Source organism: Echinops telfairi, unplaced genomic scaffold (assembly GCF_000313985.2).
Source record: "Echinops telfairi isolate 266 unplaced genomic scaffold, ASM31398v2 ScPeMD7_41;HRSCAF=154, whole genome shotgun sequence".
NCBI classification, from domain to species: Eukaryota; Metazoa; Chordata; class Mammalia; order Afrosoricida; family Tenrecidae; genus Echinops; species Echinops telfairi.
The window spans coordinates 1,687,014-1,699,332 of NW_022103939.1; the positions used below are offsets into that span (position 1 = coordinate 1,687,014).

The 12,319-nt window shown below is 39.5% G+C and overlaps 1 protein-coding gene across 1 annotated transcript; it reads left to right on the forward strand.

The window, feature by feature from the left end:
• The first annotated feature begins 10,991 nt into the window (after nt 1-10,991).
• LOC101660752 (olfactory receptor 52H1-like) lies at nt 10,992-11,948 on the forward strand. The gene has a single exon (XM_013008427.2). It carries the CDS (start codon nt 11,004-11,006, stop codon nt 11,946-11,948), a length of 945 nt encoding a protein of 314 aa, XP_012863881.1. The 5' UTR covers nt 10,992-11,003.
• The last annotated feature ends 371 nt before the right edge of the window (nt 11,949-12,319 follow it).

Here is a 12,319-nt window from a genome sequence, read left to right on the forward strand (position 1 = left end):
CAACACTGTACAACAAAACAGCAACAACATCAATCCACTGACGAAGAACAAATTAAAATATACCAAGCAAGAAAAACTTGTGTTTTCCAGTCTAGTGTTTAAGGCAAGTTCTATTGGCAATGGCATAATAGGAATGATAGAAGGAGGATGTTAATATATGTTATGGTTCTTAAAAGAAACTTTGGAGGTGCAATAGTTAGGTGCATGGATGTTTACTGAAAGGTTGTCAGTTCAAATCCAGAAGCTGCTCTGAGAGAGACTTGGCAATTTTCTCATTTAAAGATTAAACTTGAGGAAACCCTAAGGAAGAGCTCTATTCTGTCTGTTAGAATCTGTATGAGTTGGAGACAACTTGATGGAACATAATAATAAACAAAAGAGTTCTTAATTTTTGGTTGGGAGAGATCATACCCTGAGCTCCAGGCCATGTTGGGGAACCAAACTTTATGAGCAGTAACCAGGGGAATATAATCTCTGAAATAGCTAGAAATTTCTTAAAGGCTTGAACTTTCCACATATATACTTTCCTGCAGGCTTAGGCATCAAATAATTTTCTTTAAACACATTTGGATGCTAAAGAAAAATGTAACCCCAATTGTAGAGATCTTGAGGAAATAAAGACTATGCCTCTCCAGGTTGTAAAAGAGAGTCAAGTATAAGATTCATTTGGGCAATGAGTGAGTGACAGAATGATGGGAATACTATGACTAATTAACACATCCATGGAGAGATACATCCCAATTTCATAAATGTTATGATCAAAGAAAGACCTTTAAAGCCTAAGAATAGAATAATTAAGAGTCACCGTTCATTAAACTAGTGACCTTCTTTTTTTAAATCATTTTTTTTTGGCGGGGCTCATACAATTCTTACCACAATCCATACTTGCATCCATTGTGTCAAGCACATTTGTACATATGTTGCCATCATCATTCTCAAAGCATTTGTTTTCCACTTAAGTCCTTGCCAACAGCTCCTAATTTTTCCCCTCCTGCCCAACCCCCCCCCAACGCTTGATAACTTATAAATTACTGTTATTTCCTTTTTTCATTCTAAGTTTTTAGAATGTAGCAGAGTTTTCAATACAGATGAGGCTGTGCTTTGCTTCCAAGGAGTTATATTCAAGGGAGAATGACAGATAAGTTGCAAAATAATAAATTAATGCATCATTTTAAAATAGAAGTATACCCAATTGAAAAAACCAAGATGAAAAATTAAAGGGCCATCGCTTAGGGAGGAAACCATGGCACAGAGGACAGTAAGTGTCAAGACTCTGGGCTGGAACCACTTCATGGGAAATGCGGGCGGACGTGGGGCCAGTGCGGCTAGAGTAGACAACATCTGGGGAAGAGTGAGCAAGGGCAACGGGATCAGCTCCTGTGGACGCGGATCAATTAAACCTCAGTCCTGGAGGAGTAAACTGAAGCCCAGGGAGAGAACATGATTTGACCAAAAACCATAGCAAGAAAGTTATGTGTGTGGACAGAGAATAAACTCTGAGAACCCAGGTCAGTGCTTCCAAAAACCATGCATCTTCAGTTGATTCCTATACATGTGAAGATTGGATATTGAATAAGAGTTAATACATTTGAATTATGGTGTTGGCAAAGATTATTGAAAGCGTTAGGGACTTCAAGAATAACAAATCTTTCTTGGATAAAGTACAGCCAGAATGCTCCTGAAATATGAGCAAGGCGAGACTTGATCCTATGTACTTTGGACATGTTATCAAGAGGGACCAAATAAACCCATACCAAACACTGCCATGAAGTCAATTCTGACGCACACCCACCCTAAAGGACAGGGTAGAGCTGACCTTTGTGAGTTCCCAAGACTTAACCCTTTAGGGGAATCAAAAGCCCAGTCTTTCTCCCTCAGAGCTGGCTGGTGGTTTCAAACAGCTGACCTTGCAGTGAGCAGTCCAACTTGGAACCACTACACCACCAGGGCAGTTGTGGCAAGAGAGCATCAGGATTGGTTAAGTAAAAGGCAGTGGGAAAAAAGGGAGACCCTTAGGAAGATGCATTGACATAGTGGTTTTAACTAAGGTTCACTGTGTGCCAGAATTGATTCATTGGTACCTAGTGACCACATAGTTGCAAAAAAATATTAATAATAATTGAGAAAACACTAGGTAAATGCCTATTCTGTGACCAACTATGGAAATTGTGTGCTGGACAGTGAGTGTAAATGTTTAGCATCATGAAATTGCATTACAGAAACTAGAACAAAGAGCAAAATTAACTTAAAACTAACAAAACTTCCCAAACTCATTGCTGGTCAATGAATTCCAAGCATAGTGACGCTATAGGGCAGAGGAGAGAGATCAACTGCCCCTGTGGGTTTCTCAGATTATACATCCTTATGGGAGTAGGAAGTTTCTTCTTTCTCTCATGGAGTGGCTGATGGTTTTGAACCATTGACTCTACAGTTAGCAGCCCAAAGTGTAACCATGATGGCTTCCCCTAGGGCTTCACAAAGAGCAACGTGGTGTGACGAATGATAAGACCACAACACATAGCAAATGCTGCTCTTCCAAATGAGGCATGATAATCTGTGAGCTGACTCAGGAAAACGAATCCAAACTAGGAAAGAAGTTCCAGAAATAAGGAACAGTAGGTGCAAAGCAAGGATGCTTTAAAACAATGAAAGTATGCATTTGAAACTCCAGATAAATTACTTAACCTGGAATTTAGGGTGTACTTGGCAGTTATCATGAAGAGATGAAATTGAAGAGAAACCAAGCCTGGGATTTCTAGCTCTTATACATTATTAGCCTATATGGGATCTATTTTATCCTTAAAGCAGTATGCAGTTTATGAGGAAAGCACATGGTAATATTTCTATTTTAGAAAGATTGCATGACTTCAGTGTAGAGGATGTATTGTGCAATGGAATTGACATCTTTTTTCAATAAAGACTTGGTAACAGAAGTCACAAGATAAGCCAGTGACTGATGCAAGAAAGTGATTCTAGATAGCTATCTGCAGGTATAAATAGATGGAAGACGTACGTGTAAGGAACTTTATATGAAAATTCAAGTGTTTGCTGTTGAGCTGGTATTCATATTTTCTGTGGGTGTTAAAATTTTTTTTTTGATATTGGGGTTCATCTCTGATGTATTTTTGTCATGGGAATTTTTGTTCCATGTTTTTTTCTGGTTTTCAGTGTATGACATCTAGAATTGATGAACCTATAGAGACAATAGTTGAATCAGAGTGCCTGAGGGTTCAGCAGGGGAAAGGGAGAAGGGGAACTGATATTAAGGAGCTCAGGATGGAAGAGACTGCTTTGAAACTGATTGTGGGAGCAATTGTTAATACTGCTGGATGTGACTGAACTATGGAATGGAGTGATATGATATCTGCATTAGCTCCCAATAAAATGGTTTGGGGGAAAAAAAGAAATTTCAAGGGTTTTATCAGTATTTCTGTTCTGTGTTGGTCATGCTATCCCCCAAATCATTTCTGTCTTGATTTAATAGGGTAAACTGTATCACCACCTTCTCCAAACTTCTGCATTCTCATACTGAAATCACTCTTATACACAGTAACAACTATTTGTCATATGAACAGACTAACACTGAAAGGCACAGAAGATCACACAAACACACATGCATGCATGCATGCTCATGCACAGCTGTAAGTTGTATTAGTAGACACTTTGAATGCCGCTCTCTCAGGATACTGCCTACTCTGGCAGATCCCACTTTGCAGGATCTTAGCCCATGAGAGCCTGTGGGATCCCTGAACCTCAGGAACTAGGTTCTCAGGAACTAGGGCCCTCAGGAACTAGGGCCCTAATATGTCCCACAGTTAATTGTCCAGCACTCTGTAAACACTGATGATTCTGGTCTCTCAGGACCCCTGAGCTCTGAGCGCGGTCCGTGAAGGTGCAGGAGTTGGAATAAGAGAACTGGCTGCTAGAGGGTGTCACTTTTCTCTGTCTCTGGGCCCCGACAAGGGTCAGGATTTTGGTGAGCAAAGGTTAGTTGGTGGGCCCGGTCCCAGGTTGGGAAGCCCAGGGTGAAGCACAAGTCCAGATCCTGGCGGAGGGTAACAGAAGGACTAAAACGGACGGGGGGAAGAAGATCCAAGAGAGGCTAAAAGAAGTAAGAGGCAAACTGTACCTAGCCATCCGTAGACTTTGGGATCCACTGACAGGGACCTATTTTTAACACTCTCAAGGGTTGTGATGAGTGTAGGTGGATGGGGCAAAAGGGAACACATATGGATGAGAATTTACTGGGCATGCCAAGAACAGCTTAAATCACCAAATGATCCCTGAACTTCAATCTAGAAACATTTGTGCTGACTCTAAGATTTCTGCGACATTTACAACTTCCTGACACTGTCTGGTGTCTGCCATCTGCTGTAAATATCCTAACAAGTTCATAGAATGTACTAGGTGCTCAATACATTGTAATTAATTATTTTTCTCATCCTGTGTTTTGGTTATGCTAAAAGAGTGCGATACTTTTTTCATGAAAGCATCTTTTTATTTTTTTCTTTTGATTTTATGTGATTGCTTCATTAATTCTATAAATTTTTAAAAAATAGTTGATTAAAGGGGGGATGTTTACATTTCATACCATCAACTTGACATTCAATAGTTCAAAACTCTCATTCTCCACCTCTAGTATTCTATCCCACCCCTGCTTCTCTGATTTCTCTTCTTCTCGTGGTCCTCCATCCTTCTTTCACCCAAGTTAACGCCTGTCAACCCTCTAGTCTATTCCTGAATCTTTCCTCCCAGGCCCTCCCCACCTTGGTAACCAAACTCTTTTCCCTTTGGTTCGCTAATCTTTCTCTTGGTTTTTATGCTGAGAGTAGTGGTCTCATACAGCGTTTGTCCTTTTGTGATTTACCAACTTTTCTTGGCATAATGACCTTCAAGTTCATCCATGTGATCAGGTGATCCCTGGCTCCATCATTGTTTTTTGGCGATGCTTAGTATTCTACTGTGTGTATGCACCAAAGTCTGCTCTATCCATTTGTGTACTGATGGGCATTGCGTTGTTCCCAACTTCTCGTTACTGTGCACAGTGCTGTGATGAACACGGGACAGTTGTGGTCTGTTCCTGCTATGTTTGTTACTTCTCTAGGGGACATACCCACCAGAGGTATTACAGGATCGCATGAAATTTGTATTCTTATGGGTTGTCAATGAATTCCTTCTGTGATGGTGTGATACGTATATTTTCATTTTCCTAGTAATAATGATATCACATTATAGTTGTTAATTATTAACATCTTACCACCCTGTTGAGGACTTACCTTTATGCAATTCCCTTCCCCCAAATCTGTGAGGAAATAAAATATTTTGGAGAGATTGAATAACTTGCTTGACATAATACAAGCAAGAGACACCATTGAAATCACATAGAGAACACATGACTGTACAATCCGGTTCTAGTACAGTTAGCTGTCATGTAACACTGTGAACTCTGTCAGCGAGTCCACATGTGTCTGCTTGTCTCTGCAAACACGGTTTCTTTATTCAATCATTCCCTCATTAATCCAGCCTCTCAGCTCCTTATTCATTAAAGTGTTCTTTGGTGGAACATGGAATACAGAATAAGGACCTAGACTGGAGATTGGTGGAAAGGATGTGGTAGAAAGGAAGCTGAGTCTGAACAATAAGTAAATAAGTGAAACAAACCTATTCCAATGAGTCAGTCGTTACTCACGGTGATCCAGGTATTTCACAGTAAACTGTGCATCTCGGGGTTTTCAATGGCTGAAAGGTGCAGGTAAATTGTCCAGTATTTCTTCTGAGACACCTCTCTGGACTCACAATTTCAAGCTTGGCTCATAGCTGAGTGTGTTCACCATTTGCATACCCCAGGTGTGGGTAAAAGCAAGGTGCCCTGAAATATTTTGTATCACTTCTTAGAACTCCCTGAGCACCGTTGAAGACATATATAAAATCATGACTTTATCTTTATCTTAAGTGGTAATACTTCTAGTACTGACCTGATTTGGCCTTTTTTCCCTTCTGGATCACATAACCTTGTTTAACTCTATTTACACAGTAATAAACATTTAATAATCTCAAATTAAATATGAGATTTAATAATCTCATATTTTCAGGGTTTAATATGATAACGAAACAATTTTTGTCTTCAGACATGGACAACTTTGTTGATGTTGGCTGAAATTGCTTCTGTGGAATGGTGGGGACAGGATAAGATTAGCAAGAGTTCAACAGTTAAAGTGAGAGAGGAGGAAATGGAAATAAGTAGATAATTACATATTTACATAAAATGCATATCTTTACATTTCCATATCTACTGGTCAGTCTCTGAGCAAGTTTAAATTACTTCAATGCTGATGAAAATGAGGTTTTAAAATGCTAGGTTGTGTATAAATGAAAAAAGGATAACAGAATAAATGGCAAAGAAAGATAACCTACAAGGTGGGAAGAATTGGAATAAAGAGCACATGTTAGTGTTGTGCCCTGGCTTTGAGACATAAATATTTTTCTTAATTATAATAAGGAAACATGGCAGAGATTTAAAATTGTTATATATAAATAAACATTATATGTAGTTTATATGTGAGAACTCAGTATGAAGCGAATTTACATCACGTGACTTTAATTTCTTTGTGAAGTAAGATGAAAGATTATTTGCTGAGCAAGAAACAATTGAAATAAAAAAGTGAGTGCATGCAAAATTAAGACAAAGGCTTTTATAAAGGTTCCCTTTTGCATCAAAGGGCACACACCCTGGGGATCACCAGAGACGGATGGCAGAGGAGATAAGACAAGACAACAGACTAGAAGGTGACAGGTGTTCACTGGGGTGAGAGGGAGGATGGAGGTCTACAAGAGAGAAAAGTACAATCAGGGTAGGAGTGTGGGGTGGACCACTCGAAGCACGGAAGAGAAGTTGAACTGTGAAATAGAGAGGGGGTGATCTGAAATGTAAACCCCTGCATGGCTCACATTAGAGAAAAATTTTAAAGAGTGGGTGTGGTTTATGGAAAGCTGGATAGAAAAGTCATAGAGTAAGATAGAGTTGAGTAAGACCAAGTTGCTGATGCATTGGACAATGTTACAGTAACTTATGGCTGCAGTCATGAATTTATAGAAACACCAGTGTGTCTAGTTATGAATATTTATTGCAGAAACTGATTTCAAAATTTGTGTTTTCTCAGACATACATGTCATAGTGGAGCAAGGTTGTTTCTGCACACAATGAGAGAGATATATTTAATGAATCAAGTAATATTTAAGGAGGCATTTGGAAGTTAATAACAAAAGATTTTAACTGGATAAATGAACACACTGTCACTAAATACACATTATTTAGCTATGGATTTTTAAAGGCTAGCATGAAGAGATGTCTGAAAGTGATACAATTTATAGCTTTATTAAGAATTTTTCCTCCCCAGAGTATGATGCACTACTTGATCCAGTGTTTTGGGCTTCAGTTTGTCAAATTGCACCTGTCTGTATGGAGCCCTGGTCGTACAACGCTGAGCACTCAGCTGTGAGCTACAGGTGGGTGGTATCAACCTATATGCACTTTGAGAGAGAGAAGACCTGATGGTTTTCTTCCATGAAGGTTTCAGCCAATGGTAGCTCTGTTTTGTCCTATGGGTTCACTATGAACAGCACAGCACTGCATTGGTCTATCTTCTTGTTTGATTAGGCTCTATTTTAATTAGTTGGATTCTGGTTTGCAGTACTTCCTGAATACTTATGTTCTTTAATAAGGATGATTTATGATCTTAACTGATGTGATTGAATTTATATTACTCACTTGTTTTGTCTCTTCCGATATCTATAGTCTCTTTATGTAGTTTAATTGTATACCTTTGGCATATTCCTTACTTTTTATTTCTTTACTATTCATTCTGTTAACTCCATACAGACTTTGTTTCTGTGCTTAGAAATCTACTAAACATCTCTCTGGGTTTGATTCTTAGAACTACTATTTCCGACTTGTGTAACCAGCCTTAGGCAAGCGAGTCAATTTCTCTTTGTTTATGAATCTTTAAAATGTAGATAATATTATTCATCTCATAGAGTGGTAAAGAGTATTATAGTAACTATTCCATATAAAGAGCTTAAGATTTATGCGGCATGATGAAGGTTCTAAAAACAAATTACCTTGTGCTACAATGCTTACTTATTTTTATTTTGACCAGCATTGGGAACATGCAAATTTATTCTTATTCCACTAGAGGTCTCCTCTCTATCCAAAGCACATTGGAACCAAGTTTCTCCAATTCTTAAAAAAAGTTTTCTTCCCCGCTCCCACTATCATGACACGAATTCTACCTTGCAAGTCTGCCTAGACCAGAGGATGTACACTGGTACAGATAGGAACTGGAAATATAGGGAATCCAGGGCAGATGATCCCTACAGGACCAGTGGAGTGAGTGGTGATACTGGGAGGGTAGAGGGAGAGTGGGTTGGAAAGAGGGAACCGATTACAAGGAACTATATGTGACCTCCTCCCTGGGGGATGGACAACCGAAAAGTGGGTGAAGGGAGACATCGGATAGGGCAAGATATGACAAAATAACAATTTATAAATTATCAAGTGCTCATGAGGGAGGGGGTTGTGGGGAGGGAGGGGAAAAATGAGGACCTAATGCCGGGGGCTTAAGTGGAGAGGAACTGTTTTGAGAATGATCAGGGCAATGAATGTACAAATGTGCTTTATACAATTGATGTATGTGTATGAGCCCCTAATAAAATGATTTTTAAAAACGTTTTCTTCATTAAATTCTAAGTGTGACTTTGATGCTGAACCCCTTATACTGGTTCCCATTGTTCTTTATGAAGTATCAAACTCCAAAGTCTTGCACAGCATTCTGGTCTGAAATTCCCAAGGCTCTGTGGTACCAGGGATATCAGGATACCCATTTCCATAAGGGTAGAATTAAGGTGGTTCTGGGAAGATTACAATTCCAGTGATATATTTCTCTTTATCTGCTACTTTTCCATGGCTCTTCTGAATTCATGACTTCTTCAAGGTAACACGCTGGTGTGAGCGAGCAGCGCGGCAGAGCATTGGCTGTGGAATATCATGATTCTGGCTCTGTCAATTCGTACAGGTGAGCGCTAGTGACACTGGAAGGTAATTCATTCAGAATTTCAAACCCACCAGCTGTTCTGCCAAAAAAGGTAAAGCCATCTACGTCCATAAAGATTTACAGGCTCAGCAACCCTGTCTCTGTTGCTGTGAGTCAAATTTAACTGAATGGAAGTGAGTTCGATTTGGCTGCTTAACGAAGATTACTTCTAAAAGTTTCAGTTTGTATAACAAAAGTAAAAGAAGAAAAAGAAAAAAAATAGAGGGATAAGAATACATATCATGTAAGAGTAATCTTATTAGGATACTACTTTCTGTAGAATAGGGCCCATCGTGGAGTCTATATACTTGGTTCTTTTAATTATAATTTATGTGGCGGTAACCCCCCTCCCCCAACCAGAAATGCTCTGGGAGGAGTGGAGCTTTAATAGTACGCATTTTTCCCTGTTGGTGAGCACTGAGCAACTCACTGTGAGTTAGAACACCCAGTGGTATTTCCTGGGAAGGTTCTTTCTGGTTACAGTGAATTTTTTCATAAAAGCAGTTTCGCTCAGCCCTCGTTATTTGTGATGGCCAATTTAAGAGAACACTGTGAGGCTGTGAAATTCATTTCAATGCCACAGAAGCTGTTGTACACAGCTTACAAGGACAGTGCTTTGGGAAAAACTCAAGTGTACAAGTAGTTTTCTCATTTCAGAAAAGGTGAAATGTGAATTGGTAACAAACCTTGTGCTGGATGCCGTCAGCTTCCCGAACAAACGAAAATGTCAACTCATAGTGCATTGGGAGTTCATTCGACCAGGTCAAACTCTTAATCAAGCTTTCTATTTAGAGGTTCTGAAAAGATTGTGTAGCAGTGTGTGACAAAAAAAGGCCTGATTTGTGGCAGACGGGACTGGTTTTGCTTCCATGACAACGCACCTGCTCACAATGCCATCTCCATGTGCCAGTTTTTGGCAAAAACCAGCATGCCTCTCTTGCCCCTTCCACTATACTCCCCTGGCCTTGATCTGTGTGACATGCAAGCACAGCAATTTATCTGTGTAGAAGAGGTGAAGAAAAAAACGAGGGAGGTGGTGTCAGCTATCAAACAGATGAGTTTGAAGAATGTTTCCAAGAGTGAAATTGCAGATTTGACAAACGTATTCAGTGTAATGGAGAGTATTTTGAAGATGATAAGTGTTTTCTAAATAAATTTTAAATACATAGCTTTGAAAAAAAAGTTTTGTTTTTTTGGGTACCCTTTATGAATTATATTTGTTTCAACAATGTCTGTATGTAAACCTCGATGACACTGATTACATTATTTGCGTGGAGAAACCATTCTCACTTTTTCCCCTAGATAGTGCGCCCTCATTAACTTAATTCTACTGTCCTGCAGTTTCTTACCTAGTCTCCCAAGTTACTGTTTCAATTTGATCCCATACAGATAGACCTTTAAGGAACACAGCACTTAAAGCCGACTTCTTTACAAGTTTTTCTAAACTACTCCTTTATTTTAGGTGGACTTCAGGAGATATTTTTGTTTAAGGTTAGGAGTATGTAATTATCTGCTATCTTTTTGTTTCCATTTTTTGTGTCACTCTGTTTTAGTTTCTTCATATTTCTTCCTGTGATTAGATTATTTCCTCTACACTTACATAATGTATATAACAAAAATTAAGTTGTCTCAGGGATGACTCAATCATTACAATTGCCACAGGGTCAATACTGTTTAAGGAAGATCAGAGAAAATGACTGAGAACTAGTATCAGGAATATGGAGTCTAGGAAGGGTTGGTTGAAGGAATAAGCACTGTTCATGATAGGAATGGGAAGGGCTTTCATGATATATAGGGAAGAGAAGAGCCCAAGGAGGGATTGTTGGGCATAAGTCAGTAATTACTGTACAATTGTCTAATGTTTATTTTATGCAATTTTGTTTTTAGGAACAGAACCTATTCAGTCAAACCTCAATGGCCATGTACAACCTGAGCAGAAACAATGCAGGTGCCTTCACCCTTTTGGGCATCCCTGGACTAGAACTGTATCATATCTGGATCAGCATCCCTTTCTGCTTTGTGTATCTTGTGGCCTTTGTGGGCAATAGTATCCTTCTCTACCTTATTGCAGTGGAGCGCAGTCTTCATGTACCTATGTTCTTTTTCCTTTCCATGCTGGCCATTACTGACCTCATATTATCTACCACGTGTGTCCCTAAAACCCTGACCATTTTTTGGCTTGGTCCCCAGGAAATCAGTTTTCCTGGATGTCTCACTCAATTATTCTTTCTGCATTACAGTTTTGTCGTGGACTCTGGTATATTGTTGGCCATGGCATTTGACCGCTATGTGGCCATCTGCTCCCCTCTGAGATATACCATGATTCTGACTTCTAGGACTATTATCAAAATTGCTTTTGGTATCTCTTTTAGAAGTTTCTGCGTTTTGGTTCCGTGTGTTTTCCTTGTGAATCGTTTACCCTTCTGTAGGACACATATCATTCCCCACACATACTGTGAACACATAGGTGTTGCTCGCCTTGCCTGTGCTGATATTTCCATCAATATTTGGTATGGATTTTGTGTGCCTATGATGATGGTCATTATAGATATTGTCCTAATTGCTGTGTCCTACACTCTCATCCTCTCAGCTGTCTTTCGTCTTCCCTCTCAAGACGCCCGCCAGAAGGCCCTGGGCACCTGTGGCTCTCATGTCTGTGTCATCCTCATGTTCTATATCCCAGCATTCTTCTCCATCCTTGCCCATCGCTTTGGACATAATGTTCCTCGTACCTTTCACATTATGTTTGCCAACCTGTTTGTAATCGTCCCACCTGCACTCAACCCTATTGTTTATGGAGTCAAGACCAAACAGATCCGGGACAGAGTTATTCTTCTGCTCTTTCCTAAGAGTACCTAGTGACATTCACCTGCAGTCTGGAGGAGGGCATGTTCCTAGTAACTGTTAGGCCGAGAGTGAGCCTATAAGCAATGGTCCCAAGAAAATGAAAATGAGAAAATTCCTTATTATTTCTTTATCGATTTTATTTTCTGGTTATTTTAGGCAGAAATGTAATGATTAATTCTGGATATAGGAAAATGAATTCTAAGTATGTGGTTATTATTGATAGATGCCACCTAGTTGGCCCAAACTAATAGTGATCATGTGCAAAACAGAGTGAACCACTGCTCAGTCCTGTGCCATCATCACAATTGTGTGACAATGGAGTTCATTGTTGCAACCATCTGCCCTCTCTCTCTTCAAAGGTCATCGTTATCCAAGGACTGATC